The 27,349-nt window shown below is 34.3% G+C and overlaps 1 protein-coding gene across 1 annotated transcript; it reads right to left on the bottom strand.

Annotated features, from left to right (window-relative positions):
• Positions 1-23,232: 23,232 nt before the first annotated feature.
• On the bottom strand, positions 23,233-23,805 carry LOC124939098. Its single transcript, XM_047479609.1, has one exon. The coding sequence runs from the start codon at positions 23,803-23,805 to the stop codon at positions 23,233-23,235; it is 573 nt and encodes a 190-aa protein (XP_047335565.1).
• Between the last annotated feature and the right edge of the window lie 3,544 nt (positions 23,806-27,349).

The following is a 27,349-nucleotide window of genomic DNA, read 5'->3' as shown; positions in this document are numbered from 1 at the left end:
GATTAATTCTCACTAGGTATTTTCATAAAACGAGCCATACCCTTTGGCATGTAGGTGGAGATAAACTCCATATCCAATATAAGCTTCCAAAAGCCTACATATGTACTAATAATAAGTGCATTCCTCAAAGTTTTATATTTGCTAAAGATATATCGAATCAGGTCATACTTGAAACCCCATTTTTAAACATTATTTACCCAATTAAGATGATCAATAATAAATGTATTACATGAACTTTTCAGAAACATAATATTTTTCTAGAATTGATTGTTGAGCCACTTACTAAAATGTTACATAGTATATATGATAATATCAAAGCAAAACAAAACCAAATATATTTTCTAAAACAAGAAATAAGTCTAATAACAATAGATGAACTATTAGAAAATCCCAAATTACAAGAAAAAATTACTCTACTAAGAGACCAAATTTCAATAGATATTTATAATGAACATCATAATGCATTATGGGATAAAAAGAAACATATAGTTTCATTACCCTATGAGGAATCTTTTATTGAAAAGAATTTTCATATAAAAGCAAGACTTTGCCAATTGAATTCAGAATATATAGAATTATGTAAAAAGGAGATAGATACTCTATTACAAAAAGGATTGATAAGTCCATCACAATCCCCTTGGTCATGCACAAATTTCTATGAAAATAAACATTCATAAATTGAAAGAGGCGTACCAAGGTTAGTAATCAACTATAAACCCTCAACAAGGTATTAAAATGGATCAGGCATCCAATTCCTAATAAAAAAAGATATTCTAGATAGACTATATGATATTTTAGTATTTTCAAAATTTGATTTAAAATTGGAATATTGGCAAATTCAGATTGAAAATCTGATAGGTATAAGACAACATTCAATGTCCCTATAGCACATTACGAATGGAATGTGATGCCATTCAAATAAAAAAAATGCTCCATCTGAATTCCAAAAAATTATAAATAATATTTTCAATCCTTACAGTACATTTATAATTATTTATATTGATGATATATTTGTTTATTCAAAAATAATTAAAACTCACTTTAAACATTTAAATATGTTTAAAACAATAATAACTCAGAATGGATTAGTAATTTCTAAGCCTAAAATGAATCTTTTCAAAACAAGAATAAGATTTTTAGGTCATATCAATAAAAAGGGAAACATTATTCCCATTAATAGGAACATAGAATATGCAGAAAAAATCTCAAATATAATTACTGATAAAACACAGTTACAAAGATTCTTAGACAACCTCAATTATGTGGCTCCATACTATAAAGAAAAATGAAGAAAAATCCAAAACCATGCTCAAGTCACCATCCGGATGCAATTAAGAGAATTAAAAACAAGGTAAAAGCACTTCCTTGTTTAATGATAAGTAATCCAAATTAGGAAAAGGTAATTGAGACTGACATTTCTGATATAGGATTCAGAGGAATATTGACTCAAATAGATTCAGAAAAGAAACAAGTCTATCTTGTCAGATTCCATTCTGGAAAATGGAACGAATCCTAATGATGAGAATAGAACAAAAAATGAATGAGTGATTCGGAAAGGAGACAATGGACCTCCTACACCAATAAATAAGTCTTTATGAAGAAAAATGACAAGTAGCTGAAGCTCCATCCCCTTTTAATTATATCTCAAAAAAGTTCAGAATGAGGTCAGAAAACTTATCAAGAGAGCAGATGATATCTGCATACATTGAAGAAATAAAAAAAGACTTTATGTTTAAATTCGAAGATAATAATAAATCAAACAAATCAGATTCGGCCAGATTAAAATTGATGCAATCAAAGATACTTTGTTTAAAAAAATATCAAGGAAAGAAGTTGAATCATCATCATCCAGCCAGATTAAAATTTAAATGGGAAACAAGATCCGCAATATACGGAAGATAGGGACAATATCCGCAATGTGTGGAAAAACTTATCCCGAGAATCCCGGGAGACACTATGCATTTTTTAACTTTTGTAAAATATTTTCCTTTAAATAAGTGTTCATTTTTGTTAGGCAGGGGAGTAGAAAACGACACCTCTAGTCACTGTTGTACTCTCTCTCTCTATCACTATCTCACTCTGACTCTCTTGTAATATATTTTAAGTTTGATCAATAAAAGTGTGAACTTCGTTGTGTTGAGTCTTCGATTTTGGGTACGTTTTTATTTTTCTACTTATTTATTTTATTCTTTCATGTTTAGCCTAATAGACTAATCTCATTATGTGTTAATCATGTCGACTAACTACCTTATATAAAAAAATAATAATTATAGCCTATCTTAGAATTTTGAATGGACATCAAGGTTGGATATGAAGTGTCAGACCTTTTTATAAAATGGTATTTTAATTTTGTGTTCATGTTAAGTCCTATTTGGCCACTGTTTTGACGTTTTGGACATCGTGAAACTATAAATTATAGTTAAGTATTATAATTGGTTAACATACATTTTTATATGTTGTAAAAATTCCTTGTCCCTCTTCAAATTCTATTTATAAGTTATAATATAGTAGAACGTTAAGACTAAGACGTTGATCTGAATACTAGTATATATATGAGAGAGAGAGAGAGGGGGAGAGGGAGAGGGAGAGGGAGAGGGAGAGGGAGGGAGGGAGGGAGGGAGAAGGAGAGGGAGAGGGAGAGGGAGAGGGAGAGGGAGAGGGAGAGGGAGAGGGAGAGGGAGAGAGAGGAGAGAATATATGTGATAATAAAATTAGAGAGAGAGGAGAGAGTATATGTGATAATAAAATTTAAACTAAGGATTATTTGAAGAAAACCAACATAAATTTCAAATAAGCCATTCCTCAATGTCTTCCTTATATCATTTATAAACATTTTTATCAATTTTTTTCTTTTATGGAAAAGTTTCATCTTTCAGTTCTTATTTTAGATTAGTTACACTTTTTTATTTATTTTAACTTTCATTTCTCAATGCACATTTTTTTTTAAAAATTATTTTCTTAGCTCTCATATGTATATTTAAGTATTTAATCATTCAACTTAGGTATATGTCAATTAAATTATTTATCATTAATCTAATTTCTCTCAAAAATAGTTACAGACAAATTTTTAGTTCTGGAAGAGAAGACTAACAAATTAATGGAGAACAACTTTTTATTCTTTATTTGTGTAAATAAAAAAAATTTATATTTCAAAAATACTTCTGTTAAATTAAAAAAAAAATTCCTTCTAATAATATTTCAGAATAAAATTTTCACTTTTTCTTTTTTTGTTTATTTCGTATTTGCTCAGGGATAACATCTACATTAACAGTAAAAATATAATAACCAAACAAGACATGATTATGCATATAATAGAAAGTTACAAAATTAATAGAAAAATCTATTTAAAAATTATATTTTGCTTAGAAATAAGAAGAGAATGATGTGTTTGGTATTTAAAAAGTGTGAGAAGAGATAATTATTTTTTAAGTTAGCTAAATTGCATCATGTTATTTCATTTTCCATTCCCTCATTCAAAATTTTTCTCCATTTCATTTATCTCTAAATTTTTTCTTTTATTAATTATAGCTTCGTTTGATTTTGAATTTATTTGAGATGTTTTATTATTTTTTGTAATTGATCATATAATTTGTAAATTACTTGAGAAGGTAAAAACGAAATCAGTTAATTCAAGTAGGAGGTGGAGTTTGAGGTGAATGAAAAATTTGTCATTTTCAGTGTCTAGAACTAGAAATCGACAATCTACTCATATTAAATTAAAAATAGGTAAACTCAATGAAACTAAAAAAATGGGGAGAGGAGAACGGGAAATTTGATTAAATAACCTCAAAGATGAGGTTATTTGATCTGGTGGTGATTTACTAATTAAATTGCGTTCGTGGTATTTTTATTTATTTTTTTGACGAAATTACCCTTGTAGCGAAACGAAGTGAATTAGGTTTAGTATAAATATTCTAATTTTTTCATTTTTTTTCATTTTTTTTCATTTTCTTTCTCTCTCTTCTCTTGTTCTCTTTCACGGCAGCGGCGACGGAGGCGGCGGAGGCAGAGGCGGCGGCGACGGAGGCGGTGGAGGCAGAGGCGGCGGGGCGGCGGTCTAACATAAATCGATTTGCACGATCTTCATTTCTTTCAAACCCTAAACCTAAATCGATTTACACTATCTTCATTTCTTTCAAACCCTAACCCTAAACCTATTTTGCATGCAGGTCAGGTGAAGGATGATTCTAAGGTGTCGATTCTAAGGATGTTTCCATGATATTCTCAAACCCTTTTGTTCTTATTTGGTTTATATTGTTTCATATTTATTATTTGGTTCGTTCATATCATATTGGTTCATATTTCTGGTTCATATTCTGTTTCAGGGAAGTTTCGCTAAGTGCTTAGCGTTTCGCTAAGTGCTTAGCGTTTCGCTAAGTGCTTAGCGTTTCGCTAAGTTAGCATTTCGCTAAGTGCTTATCGTTTCGTCAAGAAAGTAGAGAGGCTAAACCAGTAATGGCGATTACTTTCACTGTCATAGAGTTTCAGATAGAAAGTACATTTTAGCCTCTCTACTTTCTTGACGAAACGCTAAGCACATAGCGAAACGCTAAGCACTTAACGAAACGCTAAGCACTTAGCGAAACGCTAAGCACTTAACGAAACGCTAAGCACTTAGCGAAACTTCCCTGAAACAGAAATATGAACTAGAAATATGAACCAATATGATATGAACAAACCAAATAATAAATATGAAACAATATAAACCAAATAAGAACAGAAGGGTTTGAGAATATCATGGAAACATCCTTAGAATCGACACCTTAGAATCATCCTTCACCTGACCTGCATGCAAAATAGGTTTACGGTTAGGGTTTGAAAGAAATGAAGATAGTGTAAATCGATTTAGGTTTAGGGTTTGAAAGAAATGAAAATCATGCAAATCGATTTAGGTTAGACCGCCGCCTCTGCCTCTGTCGTCGCCGCCGTGAAAGAGAGAAGAAGAGAAGAGAAAGAAAGAAAATGAAAAAAATGAAAAAATTAGAGTATTTATACTAAAGCTAATTCACTTAGCGAAATGCTAAGTCCCTTAGCGTTTCGCTACAAGGGTAATTTCGTCAAAAAAATATAAAAATATCACGAACGCAATTTAATTAGTAAATCACCACCAGATCAAATAATCTCATCTTTGAGGTTATTTAATCAAATTTCCCGAGGAGAACTGAGAGAGTGATAAGTGAGAAATAAAATAAGTAATTTTTTAAATAGAATAAACTCGTTGGGTTAATCCAAGCTACCAGATTTTCGGTCCAACTAACGAGTTAGCTGGGTTTAACTAAGTTGATTGCATTTCCAACTTTTTCATCATTCCAGTCCGGTTTGACAACCGGTTCACCGGGTTTCTAGTCCGACCGTACGGGCCGAGTCGGATATCAAAACTATGATTTTAGCATAATTTAAATATTTTAAAATTATTTAATTTATGTTTTTAATCGTTTTATTATCTTCATTTTAATTTGATTGATATTTTTTTAGTTTGAAAAATTAATATATTCAGTTTGAAATTTATTAAAAATTAAATATTTTTAAAATTATTTTTATATAACATATTTAATTAAAATTAATCAGGTGTAACTACAAACAATTTAGAGAAACTAACACATTATTAATATTGTGATTATTACTATTACTAATTAGCATTACAAGTCTAAAATATAAAAAAATATATATATATTTTTATTGTATTATTAAATTATAATAAAATATTATAATTTTTAATTAAATGAATATAAAATGAATATACATATCACCAAACTATTAAATTAAAAATAAAATTTATAAATTTACCAAATGTTATTTCTCGATTTCTCAGTGAAACCCAGACTCAACTTTAATCTAGAGGCGTTTTCTAATGGGGTAATATATGATATCACTTATAAACATTCAATTGAGTTAATTTTGTTCGTTTGAAAATCAGTTATTTAAAAATAATATAAACTTTTCAAAATATTCATACTTTACAAGTGAATTTAAAAATCTAGACATATTTTAATGAATCTATCTATTAACCTTTTAAACAAAATATAAGTTATTCACGATTATTCAAATATTTAAATATATTCCCCTCATATTGTCTAAGTTCTATCATATTTTTTCCACTTTTCACATGTGCACTAACCAACACACGAAATATTTGCTCCCTTTTCACATTTACACCAACTAACTTATGCCCCCATTATCTGTTATTTTAACTTAATTTCTTTCATTATCCTAGTAAAAGAATGTCGGTTTTGATTTATACGGACATAAAAACCCGGTAGGTATGGCTGGAACAGCCAAGAATGCGTCATTGAGTTTGTGAAAGTCATGAAATCTATCTCATGTTATAACGAGATAGCTTTTTATATTTTGTTCTTGTCTTTCATTCTTGTTTGTGTTGAATGTTTATATTGTTTGTTATTTCATTTTACTTTATAATTCATCCACTTTTTTCATCTGACTTTTTTGAATTTTTTAAAAATTTTAATAAATCTTTTTTTTACAACTTTTTGTGGAGTATTGATCAATACCAGTGGGGTGCCAACCTGATATACACAAATGAGTACTGATCAATACTAACTTAATGTATACCCGGTTGTACTGTAAAAAATAATTCAGCTATTGGGCATTTCACGATTCCTGCCAAGTTATTTGGCCTCTATCTTGAAAGGTCTTAATTACAAATCACCAACATCGTTCTATCTATTAGGTTTTCTTATTCAGGTATTTTATCTAGCTTTTAGGTTTTTCTATTCAGGTTTCTTTTATCTAGCTCTTTAATTATTTAATTAGAATTTATATTAAATAGGTTGGGATGTTAGAATCTTTTAATCAAAGTATTTTTTAAATCTATAATCTTAACATTCTATGTCGATAAATTGAGATAAACATTAGTTGTGAAAACTTATATGAATCTTTAATGAAGAACAATTTATTAAATCGTTCTTCATTGCTCTTTGAATCTTCTCTCAATCTTGGATCTCTTAACTCTGAATGTGGAACTTGCTCGAAATGTGTGATGTGTGTGGGTATATATGCCTTCCAACCCTCTATCTATAGCCCTTAAGAGTTCTCGATAAATAACAAACATCTACATTTATGTCGGATGAGTTTTACATAATTAGGTAGGTTATCTATATGGGTTCGGAACCTAGCCCTAATATAGTAAATGATATTTATGCTTCTACTCAAATATGTTCTCATATTTATTATACATGTCTAAATAAGCCCAAAATCTTTATATTTTAATAGTCATTTTATCTGGGCTTTAATCATTATATGACAACAACTAATATACAATTACTAAATAATATATATACTCCAATAATGTAAATAATTCCAACAATCTCCCACTTGGGTCATATATATATATATATATTTCAATTGTATATTATAACTTTAAGAGATCAAAATATTGTTATCATTTAAATACATCTATATATATATATATATATATATATATATATATATATTCCATCAATTATAAAAACATAGGATTAAATCAATTTTTTTGTTATATTAGTTCGTAACTAAACTTTCAATAGTCATATATGTTAGTGTCATCTGTGCGATCTGCGCGATTCGTGTGCCATGTGCGTCTCGATTTCATCTCTCGGTCGGAATGGTCGTCTTTTCGCAAAAATTTACTAAATATCCTCGTCAATCTCTCTCGATTGACAATTGATATCATTCTCGGTCAAGACTAGAGTACATCAGGAAATCAATTTCCTTGAAATTCAACAAATTTCAAACCTATGTGTACTGTAAAGTTATTAAAAGCTTCTTTGACACGAATCTGTCCGTGTCGGCCACTTTAAATATGACTTTTGTAAACATCATAGCTTCAGCAGTACGGGCAATTCCCTCTTTGTCAACAATTGGTACAAGCCCAACCAACTCTCTTAATCGGGCAATGGGTGAATCCAACACCTGCACCCCTAATCCTAAGAAAGAAAATTCGAATGTAACTAACCTTCACAAAGGTTCATGAGAGAATCTCACGAATATCCTCCTTCAAAATCATGGATCTCCAAAGCCAGGAGGAAATTGTGGAGATCAGACTGACGTGAGCAAGAGCAATAATAAAGATTTTACAATCAACACGCCTGATATGTTTTCTATCAATCTCAATAACACTAATGACATGATTACAAATGATAATAGAACTGTTAGTGGAATACATGCTAATAGTCTAGATTGTGATAGTCTAGGACATGTTATAAGAAAAGATAGAGTAGTTTTGGAAAATAATCTAGGAAATAAAAATGCATAGGTTATTAACTCGGATTCCAATGGAAATCAAATTAAACTTGATACTTTTGAGATACCAGACTCAGACGAATAAGCGGGGGAAAGTAATCCAAAAAGAATTGAAAAGATAAAGAATTAATGCAGAAAATCTGGGTAAAACAGGAAAAATGCAGAGAACGACAACAAAAGTATTGGTTAAAGAAACAGACCCGGGGAAATGGAGGATCGATTTTAATGAAAGGGCCAACCTCAAAGGGCTTAGAAATCAGATAACGAAATTATTGATATTGGGCAAGAAAGGCCAAATCATTTTAAGCAAAGAAAAAAGCCAACAGTACACAGAACAATTCAACCTGCATTACCTACAAGACTGGAATCTCCTAAAAAAAGAGGAGTATGATACTATTGTGAGCTGGTCTGTTGAAACTTTGAGAGAGCTCTCTCAATGCCCCAAAACTAGAGTCTACTTCATCAAGAACAATTCTAATTGGAATGTAGACCAGGTCTGGAAAAAAGCTGAAGAACATAGCAAAACTCAAGGGATGGATTAGAAAATAGAGAAAAAGTGAAGTAAAGATTAGAAAACAGGGCAAAACCAGAGTAACGAGCTGAATGAACAACAAAATAGAATTTAGGGCATAAGAACAAATGGGAAACAAAAGTTGACAACCCAGTTCAAGAAAGGGAAAAGATTTTCCATGGAACATTTAAGCTAAAGGTTGAAATTACCGGTTCCCCGTTTGAATTCAAACTACCCCAAGAAGATGAGGAAAACTGTGTAAAGTTATGGAAGAATGTCATAGTGGGCAACTTCATCGGAAGAAACAATGTGCCATTTCTAGTAACCAAAAAAACCCTAATGGAACAATGGGGGGGAAAATGGTCCTGAAAAGATAACATCAAATATTCACGACTTGTACTTTCTCAAATTCAAAGAAGGATATGATCTCAAAAGTATTCTGATCAACGGGCACACATTTGTTAGAAAATTGTATGAAACTCAAAAAATGGGAAGAAGGTATGAACCTCTTCAGCAAGCTCAAAGAAACTACGCAAATCTGGTTCCAATTGCGCAACATCCCTCCCCACATGTATAACCCTGAAGCATTAAGTCACTTTGCGAGCCTATTGGGGAGTCCACTCTACATGGACCCAACTACAAAAAAAGGTGAACATATGACTTATGTTAGGATGTGCATTGAGATACACCCGAGATCAAATCTTCCATACCAGATGACGGTAACGGACAAAAAAGGAGAACCCACAATTATGAGAATCTCATATGAGTGGAGGCCGAGTAGATGCTTTGACTGTAACCCATTCGAATATGTCTGTTACAAGTGCCCGAAAATGATTGAAGAAGAAAGGAAGAAGAAGATAGAGCAAGAGACAAAAAAAACATGAAAGGTTGGAAAAAGAAAAGACTAAGAATGAAAGGAAGAAAGATGTTACCAAAGAATCAGTACTGAGTAAGTAGAAGGATCAAGATAAGGAAGGAAATTCAGAACAAGGTTTTGAAGAACAGGGAAAGGAAGATAGAGTGGTAAGAAATTCAGAATCAATGGCTGAGAATGAAGAGGTAACAAAGAAACTTGACCCAGAAGCAAGAATCAATACCAAAGAGGCTGTGGAAAGGGAAAGCATGGGAGAAAGCAATAAATTGGAAGTGGGTGAAGGAAATGGGAAAGATAAAGCAAAAGCAACTAAATCGGGTGAAACTATGCAATCCTCAATTCAGAAGAAGGTTGACCAGAGAAACACAAAAATCCCAAAACAACAAGGCAAGAAAATTAAGGAAAATACAATTCTTTATAGCTCTACTATATGGGAAAACAAAAAGGAAGAAAAGGTAAAGAAAGGGGAAGTAAAGTTGGAACATCTTCTTTTCATTAATGAACTTAATGACATGGAATATTAGAGGGTTAAATGACCCTATAAAGAGAAGAGAGGTTAGAAGAATAACAGAAATGAATGAAATCACATCATTTAGAATTATTGAAACAAAAGTTAGACAAAGTCAAATAGAGAACATTGCATAAGATTTCTTTAAAGAAGAATGATAATTTATTCATAACTCTAATGTGGTTAAAGTAGAATCTAGGTATGATGGAAAAAAAGAAGAGTTGAAGTTAATAAAATTTTGAAAGCAAGCAAGTTATTTTGATAGAGGTTATCAATCTAGTGACAATGGTAAAAATCTTCTTTGCGGTAGTCTATGCAAGCAACTCTGGGACAGAGAGGAAGACACTTTGGAATGATTTGAGAAGAAGCATTACGGACGAAGAACCATGGGTTATTATGGGAGATTTTAATGTTACAAGATTCAGGAATGAAAGAAAGTCTGAAACAGACATAACACAAGACATGATGGATTTCAATGAATGCATTCAAGACATAAGCTACATTGAACCATCTTACTCATGCAATCTATTTTCATGGTCAACTTCAAAAGGAGCGGACAACATGAGAAAGAGTAGAATTGATAGAGGCCTAGTGAATGAAAAATGGGTTAAGTTTTACCACAGAAGCCAAATCCAGGTTTTGCAACCAGGTATCTCTGATCACTACCTTTTGAAATTCTTTTGAGAGAAGGAAAAAAACTAGAAAAGACCCTTTAAATTCTTCAACTTCTGGATAAAAGATGAAGAATTTAATGAAATCTTTAATAAAACTTGAAACATCAGAATTAATGAAACAAAGATGTTCAGAGTTTGTGAGAAACTAAGATTACTTAAAGAGAAACTAAATAAGCTAGACCGGAAAAAATATAGTGGGATTTCTAAAAGAGTAGAAGAAGCTAGAACAAAATTGGAGGAAATACAAAGCAAGGCACTAAGAGCCCTGAATCTACCCTATTAGGATCGGTGTCGACTATAGAGACGGGGTCAGACTATAGTTAACAACTTTCAACTTTCAATTTGATGTTAATCTTGTGAGGGATTAAAATCTGTTTCTATTCTTCACAAGTCTTCACAAGCTCTTGAACGAATTCAAGTGCGAAAAAACTTGTTGGATTTGAAGCGTTAGATGAATGAATGCAAGGAACGGAAAGGAAATAACATAAGGAGTTTTTATAGATGTTCGTAGATAAAAACTCATACGTCATCCCTTATTATGTTTCTAGAAAGATATTCACCAGAAGACTTTGATTTATACAGCAACTGCACAAACCTAGTCAGAAAACACAAGACTTAATAACCGACTATTTCTGAACACCAAGCTAACTCTCTATTGAATAGAACAACCTTTGTTCAAATTATAACACCGAAATTTCACTCAAAAAGAACAATAGATGAATTACAGAATAATCTCAAGGAGAGTGAGTACAACGCTTAGTGAGTCTTAATTCGTACAGAGCGTTCAACAAGTAAGAATTCAAAATGATTGAGAGATTCGTCTATTGTCCTTGGATATCTATTTATACTGAAAACGAGCCAACGGTCGAATCTTCTTCTTTGACACATGTCAGCTATCCATTAGATGTACGCCTAGTGTACAAGCTAGTACAGTAGAGGATATGCGTTTGATCGTGAGTGTACCGAATTGTACTATATAATTCTTGATATCGTGGTGTACAAGATAATACAGAATGTGAACTAGAATATTGAGCATGTGGCACTCGGGAAATAAAAGTGTTTTTAGTTGTCTATAGCAGACGTATTATAAGGAAGCTGAGTGCCAAGTTGATGAGCTGAGTAGATAATCAGATGCCTCTTCAGACGATTGCTAAAGCACGACATCAGACGCTTCTTCAGACGTGTGATGAAGTTGGACGACGTCCGACTACGTACTTCTTCAGACTAACACGTCTAAGAAGATTAGACAACATCTGCCTAGATGCCATAATCCCTCAACTATTGTTGAACCCACAAAAGCTGAGAGCAGCAAGGTACTCATCCTCTTTTGTAGACATGGCGATAAACGTCTACTTCTTGCTAAACCAAGAGATCAAACGATCACCAAGGAACTTGCAAGTCCCACTAGTGCTCTTCCGATCGATCTTGCAGCATGCATAATCTACATTAGAATATCTAATTAAATTGAAACTAGAATCCTTTGGATACCACAGTCCTACAATTTGAGTTCCCTTTAAATACTTCAAAATACTCTTAGCAGCAATATAGTGAGATTGTTTAGGGTTAGCCTAAAATCTTATGCAGACGCCGACATCAAATAGGATGTCTGGCCGGCTGGCTGTTAGGTAGAGCAATGATCCGATGATCCCTCTATAGGAAGTGATATTGATACTCTGGCCATCTTCATCCTTGTAGAGATTGTTGGAAGAATTCATTAGAGTAGCAGCAGTTGAGCAGCTCTCCATGCCAAACTTTTTCAGCAGCTCCCTTGTATACTTTGCTTGGTTGATAAATATGCCATCTTCAAGTTGACGAACTTGAAGACCTAGGAAGAATATTAGTTCTCCCATCACGTTCATTTCAAACTTATCCTGCATCAACTTAGAGAATTTCTTACACAATGCGGGGTTAGTTGACCCAAAAATGACATCATCAATATATATTTGGACAAGAAATATGTGAGAGTCTTTAACAAATCTAAATAAAGTTTTATCAACTATGCCAATGATGAAATCATGATCAAATAAAAACGTTGTTAAAGTTTCATACCAAGCTCTAGGAGCTTGCTTAAGACCATATAAAGCTTTGTCTAGTTTAAAAACATGATTAGGCAAGGAGTAATCTTTAAAGGATGATGGTTGTTCAACATACACATCATCATTTAAAATTCCATTTAAAAATGCACTTTTCACATCCATTTGATAAACTTTAAAGTTTTTGAAAGATGCATAAGCTAGGAAGATTCTGATTGCTTCAAGTCTTGTGACAAGGGAGAATGACTCCTCAAAGTCAATTCCTTCCTCCTGCCTATAGCCTTGAGCTACCAGTCGGGCTTTGTTTCTCACAACCAAGCCTTGTTTACTAAGCTTGTTTGGAAAAACCCATCTGGTTCCAATAACTGATTGATCATTCAGTCTTGGTGTCAGATGCCACATTTTATTTCTTTCAAATTGATTCAACTCCTCTTGAATGGCATTAATCCAGTCTGGATCAAACAATGCTTCATCGATTTTCTTTGACTCAATTTGAGAAATGAAGGATAAATTTGCAAATTCATCCAATAATTGGTGTTTGGTCCTGAGAAGAGAATTATGATTACCAATTATTAATTTAGGTGGATGATTTCTATTCCATTTGAAGCTTGGTCCTAAAGGATCAGACGTCTATACTTTGAAGAAATGATTATACTTTGAAGAACACATCATACTTTGTAAAACAGATTATATAAAGCTGGTGTGAGTTTCTAAAAATGGGTTAAAAAAAAAGAGTTTGCCATAGATGATTTTTCTAAAGTGAAGAAAGTTCTTCAATGACTTCTACTATGCCTTCTTGTTTCTTAGTGAGAGGAAGAGATGATAAAATGAATGAATAGGAATCCATAAGGGCTGATCATTGGTTGGTCATAGCATGGGTTAAACAATTGTTTAATGAAAAGGTTGTTCATGGCCTTGTCATAGGTATGGGTTGGACAAGTTGCTAATGAAAATGGCTTGTCATAGCCTTGTAGTAGGCATGGGTTGGACAAGTTGCTAATGAAAAGGGTTTGTCATGGCTTTGTCATAGGCATGGGTTATATATTTTAATATATAAAGGGATTGTCATCAGCTGGTCATAGGCATGGGTTGTATATTTTAATATATAAAGGGATTGTCATCAGCTGGTCATAGTATGGGTTGTATATTTTAATATAAAGGTCTTGTCATGATATGGGGTGACATAGGCATGAGGTGTCAGAAGTATGGGTGGCTGAAATATGGGTTTCCATAAGAATGACATGGCATGAATATGGGTTGGCTGAATTATAAGTAAGGCAAGAATATCATCGGTCGTGACACATATTTTCCTCGGTCTTGACACCTATTTTTCTCGGTCTTGACATAGATTTTTCAAGGGTCCTTGATTTTGTCTAGGACCGAAGATACTCGGTCGAAAGTGAATTTTTTGGTGTGACACTCTCAGTACTAGGTTGGAATTCTATTGGTCCTAGGTCGGACCTCTCGGTCCTAAGTGGGAATCCTCGGTCAGATTTATCAGTCCTAGCTCAAGAATATCGGTCTTAGGTCTCGGTCCTTACTCAAGAACATTAGTCCTATGTCTCGTCTTAGTTTATTTTTATCGGTCCTTGGTCTCGGTTTGGACCGAGAATTCTTGGTCGGATCTCTCGATCCTAAGCACACAAGCCTCGGTCTTAAGAACACATGCCTCAGTCCTAAGCACACAGGCCTCGGTCCTCAATGACACAAGGATCTAATTTTTTTTTAAAAAACCATTTTTGTAGCTTTGATTCTTAGATTTAAGATCTTGGGTAGCTTCACAAAGCTCTCAAGAACATGATGATCATCATCTCAAGGTATGAATCAACCTAGATGATGATCAATTTCTTCAAAGAAGTTTTTTTTTTTATCAAAATTGGGTTTTTGATTGTAAGACTGTTTTGAAGTGAAATGAAATATTCAATAGCTCCTTATAACACATATACTTGATTGGTACCAAAATAAGAACATTAGTTTTTTTTTTTACCAATTCAAGAAATCAAAAATTTCATTTTATTTTGAAAATTTTGATTTTAATCAAACATTATCAGAATGGATCAAACATGATCCAAATGATTGCACAACATCATTACAATCATGTTGGAAAGATTTTTGGGCTGTGATTCGATCGAATTAACCCAAGAACAACAAACCCATTTTTTTATATTTAAAATTCAATTTGGATTTTTGTTAGTTAGATTGATTCATCGATTCTATCCTTTTTCAATAGTTTTAAATGATCATGTGATCAATATTCAATCATAAAATCACATAAACAGTAAGCATACAAGCTTCTGTAATATGAAATAAAAAAATCTCAAATTCAAATTATGAATATGGATTTGAGGATGATTGGAACTTTACCAAGGATTGGAGAACACTCATTGATCCTTATGGAAGCTTTCTAGATGCATAGATCCGAATTTTCAAGGCATTAAACAGAAAATTCGAAAAATCCAAAGCCTTAAAACTTTAATGGAGGGTTTTGATTTTCTTCGATTTAAGGGTGCTATCTTGGTTGGTTCTATTCGGAATTACTTGAGGAGGGTATTTATACTACTCCTAAGTCAGTTGGGGAAGTCTAGTGGCTTGAATCAGTCAATATACATTTAATGTATTTTTGTTGTTATTTAGTCAACTCGCCGAAGTAGATAGTGAGAATGATCACCATTGTAGGGGGATCATTCAGGCTTTTGAATCAGTTAAAACCATCAACAAATGGCTAAGTTCCAAAAAGTCAAAATCGATTTGTGTTCTTCATCCTTATCCTTGCGGCGTCGCGATGAAGAAAATGATTGGAGGCCAAAACAACGTCATTTTGTTGGCGTCCTGCGTTTTGTTGACATTCTGTCGGCGTTTGAGCTGTTTGTTAGCGTTTCATCTAACGACCGTTTTCTGATCGCCTACGTCCCGGATGTGCGCATCTTAGGCTGTAGCGGGATGGGTGGAAGCGCCTAAAGTGTTGGATGGATATCCGATGTTGATTTAACGCTCGCAGTTGCAGATGTGGTTTCTTCTTCCAGTTTCGGCTACACCCGATTATTAATATATATTTTTTATTAAAACCTTAAGGGTTTATTTGAAATTGATTTTTTTAACCTTTTTGGTTTTATTTTTGATCTTTTTAAATACACAAAAAATTAAAATAAATATGGTAAATATATTACCATTTTATTTTTGTATATTTTTAGGATTTAAATAAATAATTCTCTTTAGATGAAATTGATACAATAATTTATTAAAATTATTTATTTTTGTCCTATATTTTTCTAAAATTATTTTGAGACATTATGGGTAAAACATTTATCGCAAATAATATTATTTTTTATTTTAGACTTAACCCTTAATTAATTTGATTGATTAACACATTAATTAATCATAATTAATTATTTAAAATTTGTTTTTGACCATGGAGTTAATTATTTTGATCTTATTTATTTAAAAATAATTTAAAATAATTATTTTAATATTATAAATTGGGATGTAGATTTTGAGTGTTTACACAAATCATGATCTTTTGAATTTAAAACATTTTCAGATTTTCTTTATGATTACTTTTTATTTGGGATTATCTACACGGAGCATATTTTTTCTGTCAAATGGCCGTCTATAAAATCGATTTGTTATCCTCGCGTAGTTGGTAGAATATTGACATAATGTCCGTCATTCCTTTACTCTCCACTATTTGACTCATACAGTCGTACCCATTTTTCCTACCCATTTTTCCTCCCAACAAGATTCAAATCGTTCTAAAGGGAGGACCTCGTAAAGTAGAATTAAGCATAAATATATATATATATATATATATATATATATAGGAAATTTGGTGAGGGAATGACTTGGCATCACCTTCATTGGTTGGAAAATGTAAAAGTGGGAGGAAAGAGAGAAAAGAGAGAAATTATTTGATTTTTTCAGCGAATAAGATTATGCCAAGTCATTCCCTCACCAAATTCTCTCATCTAATCATTTCTCTCTCTCTATATATATATTGTGTTCAAGAAAAATAAACTCTAAAAAAATTAATAGGTCAAAATTTCTTGGCTCCTCCGATGGTTTTTTACCATCGAATGGTGCCTTGTTTTTATTTTTATCACTCAATTTTGAGTTAATGTTGTGTATTCGGTCTGGCATCATATTTAGCCGAATCGATTTTTTCGTCTTGGATTTTTATAGTCTGAATAATACTCTCAATCGTCGAGGGGTCGTTTGTTGCTCATACCCTCTGATTGTGTTGGTGATCATTTTTTGAGTCCGTGTCCGTTCCCATCTTAGCAGCAAAGGAGACGAAATAATCGAATTTGGAGTTATTTTTCATTTTTTTCAATAAAAAGTTACTCGATTTGATCTTTCATATGAAAGACCTCTTACATGTATCCTCCCATGATTTGTATGAATTTCTTATTATATTGGTCATATATGTAGATGATCCATTTAATTTAGCATGACCTTTTATGGCATTACTTACCATCCCTCTACTAAGGATAATAACTGTCGCTCAGAATTTTTTATAGAGAATCTTCCGACACCGTTTCATCATTCGGTTTGCTCTACTACAACAATTATCGTTCAAGAACTCAAATGAGTTCGTGTTTAGAGGAATTCTCAACAAATCGCATAATCGTTGGATCATTTCTAAAGGGATTTTTTATTTTTGTAAATTGTTTATGCAATTTAATTCTAGAATATAGAATATATGGTATATTTGCTAATTAATTTTCATACTTAACTTCTATTTCTATTTGAATTGTATCTTTATTACTTTTGATCTTGTGATGTATGCTTGAATATTGAAAAAATGAAAGGCTTGAAATATGAAAGAGATAGACAATGCATCCATGTGTTTATTAATTCTTTAGGGTTTATGTTCTTCTTGACATTAAGAAAGATACTCATGGAAATTTTCCGCAATAACAGAGAAGTGAGGGTTAGACTGATGCCTTATATGCCTGATCGAAAGCCAATGATTGGAAAGTTCGTGGTTTGTCAAATGCATTTATAGCTGCTGGACTTAAGGCGAAGGCCTTTCTTGGGCAGGGTTACTTGTGGATTGTTCATAAAGCACCTGAGACTGAGAAATGAGAACCTGCCATGAGAAGCCGTAGTTTATGGGAAACACTTGCACAAGAAACACAAGACAGAAGAATGAACCCTTCATAGGTACTTGATTGGAAGAAGACAGGTAGCTTGTTAGTTGACACTTGACAGAACAACCAAAGAATCTGAAATGCTAGAGAAAAGGGCAGATGAACTGTATGTTGCTGGAATAAGTGTTGAATTTGTTTCAGGTAGTGAACTGCATTCCAAGGAACCTTCATTGCTGGTAAGTGAGAATGTTGGAGCCACATTCATACATGATTATTATCAACTAGATGCTCAACATGTTGTGGTTATTTTGAGAAGGTTAATAGGCAGTATGCATCATATGGCAGATAAACAGAATTTTATAATGAATCAGTGACAAAGTTATTAAAGTCAGATTATATTGGTGAGGTTGATGGTATTATGACTGAGAAGAACTCTTTTCGTTGTAAGTAGGCTGTTATTATTGTTTCTGGTTGTTGGAATGGGAAATTGATGCAGGACTTCAAATGTTTTACTTGATGTACCTATAAAGTCTCTAAAGGTGAGGGTTCATGGGTCATCTGTTTGTGTTAGAGAATTTCAGTTCCCTCAAATTAAACAATGGCATTATGGAGGCATGTTATGTTGCTCATAATGATGCAGCTTTGGGCTCAATATCGGATCTTGTGTAAACATCTATATCTATAACAGCCACAATAGACATATCTGGAAACCTTATATTTGGAATGAGGTGTCTCCTAATAATCATAGACAATAGGCATTTTTGGTGATGGTTTTGTAGACAATGTGGAGGCTAGTGGAGAAGATTTCTCAGTTGAGCCAGCAGAGAGCAGGATACCTTTCTGTGCTCTATTTGACGTAGGCCTCATCAGAACTACTATAGGAAACTGTCTTTGGTGCTTTGAAGTGTGCTCTAGACGGTGAGTTAGATATTCTTCACGGTGACAAGAGATTGTTGGATTCTTAATGAGTATAAGCAGCTTGATGTTGATGTTCATCACAAGTATATATGGTGGGCATGTTGCCTCATACATGAGGTCCTGAGGACTTTGATGGAAGAAGAACCAGAAAAGTATAAACTAATTTCAGCAAGTATATTAAGCAAATTATTGATGCTGTGTTGCTACATGCACGAGTACTTTGATGGAAGAATAACTAGAAATTAAATTTTCGATCGTGAATTAGTAGAATTCGGTGGAATTGAACGCGTGAAGTTTGATTATGAGCAAGTAAAATGTGGTTAAGTGAGTTTATAATTTGACTGAAATCAGAGACAGTGGTGATAGATGGGAAATTTGATGGAATAACCCTCATAGGAGGGTTATTACCACTTTTAGCATGCCCTTTATAATTTTTTGATTTTTGACCTTTTGCCTCAGTTTTACCCTTTAATTAAAAAAAAAAAAAAATGTCAGTGCGCCTTTCAGTTTCTTGTCCCCCTTTCCCTCCTCTCCACCAACCGTCCTTTCCCCGTCCTTCCTTCATCAACTTTCCTTCATCATCAACGCTTCCTTCATCAAGGTTCTTCATCCTCAACGCTTCCTTCATCATCAACGGGTCCTTCCTTCATCATCAACGTCCTTCATCAACAAAACCGGAACGTCTTCAACATTCAGGTTAGACGCTACCTACCTTCGTCGTTTTATCGTGGAAATGGATGAATGTTCAGGGTTTCGTCGTTTAGAGTCTAGGATGTAGGTTAGGTCATTGAATAATGGTTTTAGAGCTTGGCTGATTTGTTTTACAGTGAAATATACATCCGACGAAGGTGACGAAGGCGACAGTGCATGCGACAGTGCATCTGTCGCAGACGACGATGTATCTGTCGCAGACGACGATGCATCTGTCGCAGGCGGGAAATACATCTGTCGCATTTGACGATGGATTTCCCGCCTGCGACAGATGCATCGTCGTCTGCGACAGATACATCGTCGTCTGCGACAGATGCACTGTCGCAGGCGGATGCATTTTCCTCCTTGCATTTTCCTCCTTGCAATTAACACTGACTGGTCACTGTCACTGACTTCTGTGAATTTTTATCAATTGCAGATCACATGAATGTTGGTGTTTTTATCCTCTTTGATGGAGACTGGAAAACCGATGATTGTGAGGTTAGTTCTTTTGTCTCAAGTTCGTGTCGTGGTGTGAATGTACCCCGAAATGCTACATATGAAGAGTTAGCTTCAATTGTCTATATTTCTATTGGTGTGGACAAACTAAGATATGACTTAGTGTTCAAGGTAATGTATAATATGTTAATGATCAATTCTCCTCCTGCAACAATCATTGGAGATAGCGATGTTGCGTTCTATTTACAAGAACTCTCGTCTTCACTGCCTCGCGCCCCGCTATGTGTCTCCTTAGTAGAGAAATCAATACCTTCAACTCAACAAAGTGAAAGACCAGAAAATGACATATTTGAGCAGCAAGATATCTTACCAAGGCATCGAGATGTATGTGAGCAGCGCGACGTGTTTGAGCAGTAAAATGTATTCCCAAGGCAACAATATGTATTGCCAAGGCAACAAGATGTATCTGAGCAGCAAGATGTGTTTGAGCAGCAAGATGTGTTTGAGCAGCGAGATATATTTGAGCAGCAAGATGTGTTTGAGCAGCGAGATATATTTGAGCAGCAAAATGTTTTTGAGTAGAGAGATGTATGTGAGGAGCAAGATGTTTTTGAGCCGGAAAATGTCTTCCCAAGTCAACCAAGCACTTCCCATGTTAGGAATACATTCAGCCATACTGAGGGAACCAAACACTACTTCTCATATGAACCACTCGAGATCGAAACTCCTGCTCCATTAATTGAAAATTCATTGGAAGTGGGTACGTTTTTTTATAACAAAAAAGAAATACAATTGAGGTTGCATAGACATGCGATGTCTAATCACTTTGTCCTTAAAGTGGTGAAGTCAACAAAAAATTTTTGGTTTGTAAAATGTATGGCTGAGAACTGCAAGTGGAAATTGCGTGCTAAGAAAGGAAAATTCTCGGAGATGTTTGAGATCAGAAAATTTGTAAAAGAACACACATGCTCAATTTTGACGAGACAAGACAATGTGAGGCAAGCACCATCATGGATAATTGCGGAGTATATCAAACGTAAATACATGGACCATCACCATGACCACATGCCTAAAAAAATAATGGAAGACATGCATACAAGTTATGGGTTAACTTTGACATATAATAAGGCTTGGAGGTCAAGGGAAAAGGCCTTAATGGCGGTGCGAGGAACTGTAGAGGATTCCTATGGTGAATTGCCATCCTACCTGTTCATGTTGCACAAGAAGAACCCAGGTACCATAACTGACATCCAGACGGATGAGGAAGGACACTTCAGGTATATGTTCATGTCTCTAGGGGTTTCAATTAGGGGTTTCATAGGATGTTGTCGTCCTGTATTGTGCATCGATGCCAGCTTCCTTAAGCACAAAGTTGGAGGTCAACTACTGGTTGCGATAGCATTGGATGCGAACGAGCAACTATATCCCGTTGCTTTTGGTGTCGTTGATTCAGAAAATAATAACTCTTGAACATATTTCATGCAACAACTAAGGTTGGCAATTGGATAAGTCCCGGATCTCGTCTTCATATCCGATAGACACCCAAGTATTGCCAACGCCTTGTCCGCGGTTTTTCCAGAAGCACATCACGGTGCATGCACATACCACATCAAAATGAATATAATGGCCAAATTTAAAACTGATAACTGCCATGTTGAGTTTGATTTGGCTTCTCGCGCATACACCGAGACCACGTTTCAGAAGCATTTTGACAAGATCAGAACTAAAGACCCTAGGATTGCTCAATATTTGGAACAAATTGGAGTGAAGAGATGGAGTCGTGCTTTTTTCCCCGGTTCGCGATACAATCAAATGACAAGTAATTACGCTGAGAGTTTTAATAGTCAGTGCAGAGAAGCCAGGAAATATCCCATAACAACATTAACTCACTATTTAAGATTCACAATACAAGATTGGTTTTATCATAGAAGGGAAAAATCAACCAACCACAACGAACATTTATCTCCATATTATGAAAAGTTATTACGTGAGGAAGGCGAAAATGCTAGATTCTACAGCGTTTATCCACTTAATCGATTTCAGTTCCATGTGCATGACGGTGAATTTGATTTTCAAGTTGACTTCAAAGGTCGAACTTGTACTTGTAGGGTATTTGATGTATCCGGTCTTCCTTGTACGCATGCCCTGGCTGCTGCCCATTTCCGGAAATCGGTTCCATATGAGTTGTGCGCAAGGTTAGAGAAGTTATGTTGAATTTATGTTATGTTGAATTTATGTTATTTTCAATTTATGTTATCACTGTATAATTTTTCAGGTTTTACTCAACTGAATCGTGGTGCATGGCTTATGCGGAGACATGTTATCCAGTTTTTCAACATAATGAAGCTTGGGACATTCTCGAACATATCAAGAAACGAGTCTGTCTAAAACCCTCCGTGAAGATTAAAAAAGGACGACCAACAACAAAACGTAGATCATCACAAGGTGAGGTTCGTAAAGAACGGAGACGGTGCGGCTCATGTGGCGGTCTAGGTCATAACAGAGCAATATGCTCAACAGTGATGCCTGCACCATCTACTGCAAAACCTTCACAATCAAGTGCCCAATCTACACAACCTTCACAATCAAGTGCCAATCTTTGGCATGAAACCGTTTTAGGGTTTTGATCAAACCGTTTTTTTATGTACATCAAACTGTTTTAGGGTTTTGATGAAACTGTTTTTGTATGCACATCAAACCGTTTTAGGATTTTGATCAAACCGTTTTTGTATGTACATCAAACTGTTTTAGGGTTTTGATGAAACTGTTTTTGTATGCACATCAAACCGTTTTAGGGTTTTGATCAAACTGTTTTTGTATTTTGATCATCTGTTGTCAAAGAGAAATAGCAGGATTACAGGAATGCAGGAATGCATCTGTCGCAGGACAAAGAGAAGTAGCAGGAATGCATCTGTCGCAGACGACAGTGCATCTGTCGCAGACGACGGTGCATCTGTCGCAGGCGGGAAATACATCTGTCGCACGCGACGATGCATTTCCCGCCTGCGACAGATGCACCGTCGTCTACGACAGATGCATCGTCATCTACAACAGATGCATCGTCGTCTACGACAGATGCACCGTCGCCTGCGACATATGCATTTCATTTATGTTTTGTGCTTAAGTATATATATACTACATTATATTTTCAAAACTGATAAATGCAAACTAAATTACATTAAAAAATAAATACATATGGTTTACATTAAAAAATATACATAGCTACATTATGTCCATTTTCTATGGGTCTATTATATGATGGAATAACCTAACTGCCCATTTTTGTCTCCAAAAAACCATGTTTTCTGTTGTCACAGCTGATATATCCAATTTGGCAGTAAGGTACTCCAAATACAAGATTGTAAAAAGACCACAGTCTCCACTCTTCGTGCACTTGAGGACTCTTGGGTGTGGTATTACAACATATGACATTCCTTCTAAACTGAACTTAGGATACTTGATCCTGTCAAACTCGGTCGTTCCAAATAGAAACATATATGGAATCATTTCACATAGTGGTTTCATGAACTTGTCATAGTGATTCTTTTTGATAAATCCTTGTTCGCAGTCATAAACATTGATGCACAAATCTTGTAGTTGCACCTCACACAGGACCCAATGCTTCATATTCAGATTCATAGGGAAATATACCTTATCTACAATCATCCAAGAAGTCATCAATTTTCCTTCATCACCCCTGAAATATTCCATCAAGTCATCGTCGAATTGGTATGTTTGTGGATTTTTGGAGAACTTTAAATAACGTAACGACAACCTCGTAGAGACATTACAGTCGCATATTGAGAAATCCATCGGTTGATAAGTCTTGGGGAAATTGGCAACCCTTTTTTTAAGAATGTAACATGCTGCATCTATCTCTTGCGACAGATTCGAGAAAATGAAGTAAGCACAGAGCATCAAATGAATTAAGCACAGAATTGCATCTGTCGCAGGCGACGGTGCATTTGTCGCAGACGACAATACTTAATCGCCTGCGACAAATGCACCGTCGCATGCGCCAAATGCATCGTCGCCTGTCGCCTACGACAAATGCACCGTCGTCTGCGACAGATACACTGTCGCAGACGACAGATGCACCGTCGCCTGCGACAGATGCACCGTCGCCTGCGACAGATGCAATTCCTGCTATTTCTCTTTGTCCTGCTGTTAATACAATACCCAAAAAACAGTTTCAACAACAAAAACTTACGTGATCATGTAGCCAATTCTGAGGCCTCAACATTCTGTTAAACAAATCTTAACCAGCATAGAAAAGAATCAGATTTATCTTGTCTTCATCCTCCAGCTTCAGCCATTGTTTCAACTCATCCAACAGTTCACTATCATAATCTAAAAGAGGATTGACAGTTACTGGATCAATGAGTTTAAAAGATTTTCCATTAGGATCTGTGTAGTTCCCCAATTGTATGGACCTCTTCTTTCTCCGAAAACTCTGTCTCTGAAATCTTGTTGGAGTCAATACCAATACATCATCATCCTTCTTCTTTCCCAACTCAGCCTCTTCATCCTTCTTCTTTCCCAACTCAGCCTCTTCATCCTTCTTTTTTCCCAAGTCAGCCTCTTCATCCTTCTTTCCCAAGTCAGCCTCTTCATCCTTCTTCTTTCCCAAGTCAGCCTCTTCATCCATCTTCCTTTTCTTGCCCAACTGCTGCAACCTATTTTTGGTCAAAACCACATTCCTCTTCTTCTTCGTGGCCAATTCTTTCTTTCCCAACTCAGCATTCTTATCAACAAGATCAACATCAACAACATCATCATCGTTGTTTTCATTCTCCTCGGCTTCTTTGTTGATCTCCAAACCATCAACATCAGCATCATCTTTGTTTTCATTCTCCTCAGCTTCTTTGTTGATCTCTAAACCATCAACAGTAGCATCATCTTTGTTTTCATTCTCCTCAGCTTCTTTGTTGATCTCCAAACCATCAACAGCAGCATCATCTTTGTTTTGATCATCATCAACAACAGCTTCATTGTTGATCTCCAAACCATCAACAACGGCAGAATCTTTGTTTTCATCAACAACAGCTTCATTGTTGATCTCCAAACCATCAACAACACCAGAATCTTTGTTTTCATGAACAACAACTTCTTTGTTGATCTCCAAACCATCAACAGCAGCATCCTCCAACCCAACATCATTGTTTATCATCTCCAAACCATCGGCAACATCATTCTCATCATTGTTTATCATCTCCAACCCATCAGCAGCATCTTCTTTCTCATTCAACCGATCAACAACATCATTGATATCAGCAGCATCTTCTTTTTCATTCAGCAGATCATCAACATCATGATTCTCATCAGCAACATCTTTGTTCATCTCCAAATCCTTATCCACTAAATCATCATCAGCAGCAACATATTCTGCCTGCGACAGATGCATCGTCGCCTGCGACAGATGCACCGTCGCCTGCGACAGATGCACCGTCGCCTGCGACAGATGCACCGTCGCCTGCGACAGATGCACCGTCGGCTGCGAAAATGCATCGTCGCCATCGACAACCTGCAACAACCTTCGACAAAAGCATTTAAAACTCAAAACTAAACCTAAACAATAAACCCTACCTAAACCTAAACCCATACCTAAACCTAAACAATACCCTAAACCATTCCTCCAATATAGCATGCATGGATATAAAACGGAGAACTAGGATAGAAACATGGAAGATAAACTCACCTTCGTCGTTCTGGAGTTGTGATTCTCGTCGGGGGCTCTTGTTTGTCGTCGGGGCTCGTCGGGGTTCGAGGGAGAGGACGTCGTCGATGTTTCGGGGGCTTTTCGTCGTCGTCGTCGTCTTCGGGCTTGATCGGTCGTCTTCGGGAAGTTGGAAACGAGAGAGAGAGAGAGGGAAAGGGAAACGACGGGGGAGAATAGAAAATCAATTTTTTTTTATTTAAGGGCAAAACTGACCTTTTGCCTTGACAAAAAGTCAAAAATCAAAAAATTATAAAGGGCATGCTAAAAGTGGTAATAACCTCTTATGAGGGTTATTCCATCAAATTTCCCTGATAGATAGTTACAAGATACATCTTTATTTTTATAAAAAAAAAATTATTGGTGATTATTGGGAAGCATAATTGAGATTTGCAATATATATTTATTTTAATTTTTTTTTTGAAAAGAAGGAGAACTAACCTGACACTACATAATTATAGTTATAACTCTCGGTTTAAACTCATTCTTATCCTTTGACTATCTTGGTGGTAATTTTTTGGTGTTTATTAGAAGGCAGGAATTAAAACTTTAATATGGATCTTTAATCTTTATTTTATCTATAAATTATCAGATTCAAAATAAACTAAATAAAATATTTAACATCTATGACGATTGATAAAGGTCACGAGTTCGATTCTATCCGTAAACGCTTTGAGTTTAAGTGGGATCACGACTCTGAGGAAGTTATGCTAGCTCTTCTTTATTAAAAAAAATAACTTTTTTATTACAAAAAATAAAATAATAAAATAAAATAAAATTCTATGAAGATGTGATGTAATAGATTAAATTCAAAATTTTGTTGATTCAGTGTTCTTTGAAAACTTTCAAACTATTTAATATATTTTTAAAAAATTAAATTAAATTTGTGGTGCTTAAATTATTTTATTTAATTTATATAGATCATTTAAAAAACAGTTTTAAATTTATAAAGAATATTAATGGTTTTTTTTTACTCAACTAAGCAAATTAACAATTTACTTGATAAATACTTGTGCTAAAGAATACCAATATTGAATATAATTTTATAATTTGGAAGGGATGAATTAAAACTTATAATATGGATCTTTAATTTTTTTTTTCTATAAATTATCTGACTCAAAATAAACTAAAAAACATTGTAAGAGGTTAAATTCAAAAAATTTGTTGATTCATTACTCTTTTGAAGACTTTCAAGCCAATTAATATATTCTTATAAAGAAAATTAATGATTTTTTTTACTGAACTAAGCAAATTAACAATTTACTTAATAAATACTTGTGCTAGAGAATACCAATATTGAATATAATTTTATAATTTGACAGTCAACGATTATTATTTTTTCTTTCTAATTTATCAAAAATAACACACATATATATATCAAGCCAACTTTAAAGAGAAATCATATGATTTCAAGAACCAATTATAAAGACCATGAATAATATTATTCATAAAAATCATGAGTAAAATGCTCTAAGCACTAACATATTCATCAGATGGAATTTGGAAATCAATGGTCTAATTAATAAAATTGGACCATAAGTAAATAAGTTTGACTAGAGAAAATTGTCAATAAAATTATTCACACGTCAAAAGAGTTACCATTTAAAATCCATTTTCAATGGAGCAGAAAACACACCACGA

This window comes from Impatiens glandulifera, chromosome 5 (assembly GCF_907164915.1).
Source record: "Impatiens glandulifera chromosome 5, dImpGla2.1, whole genome shotgun sequence".
In the NCBI taxonomy this organism is placed as follows: domain Eukaryota; kingdom Viridiplantae; phylum Streptophyta; class Magnoliopsida; order Ericales; family Balsaminaceae; genus Impatiens; species Impatiens glandulifera.
The sequence above is the reverse complement of the archived record's forward strand: the minus strand, read 5'-3'. Positions and strand labels throughout refer to the sequence as shown.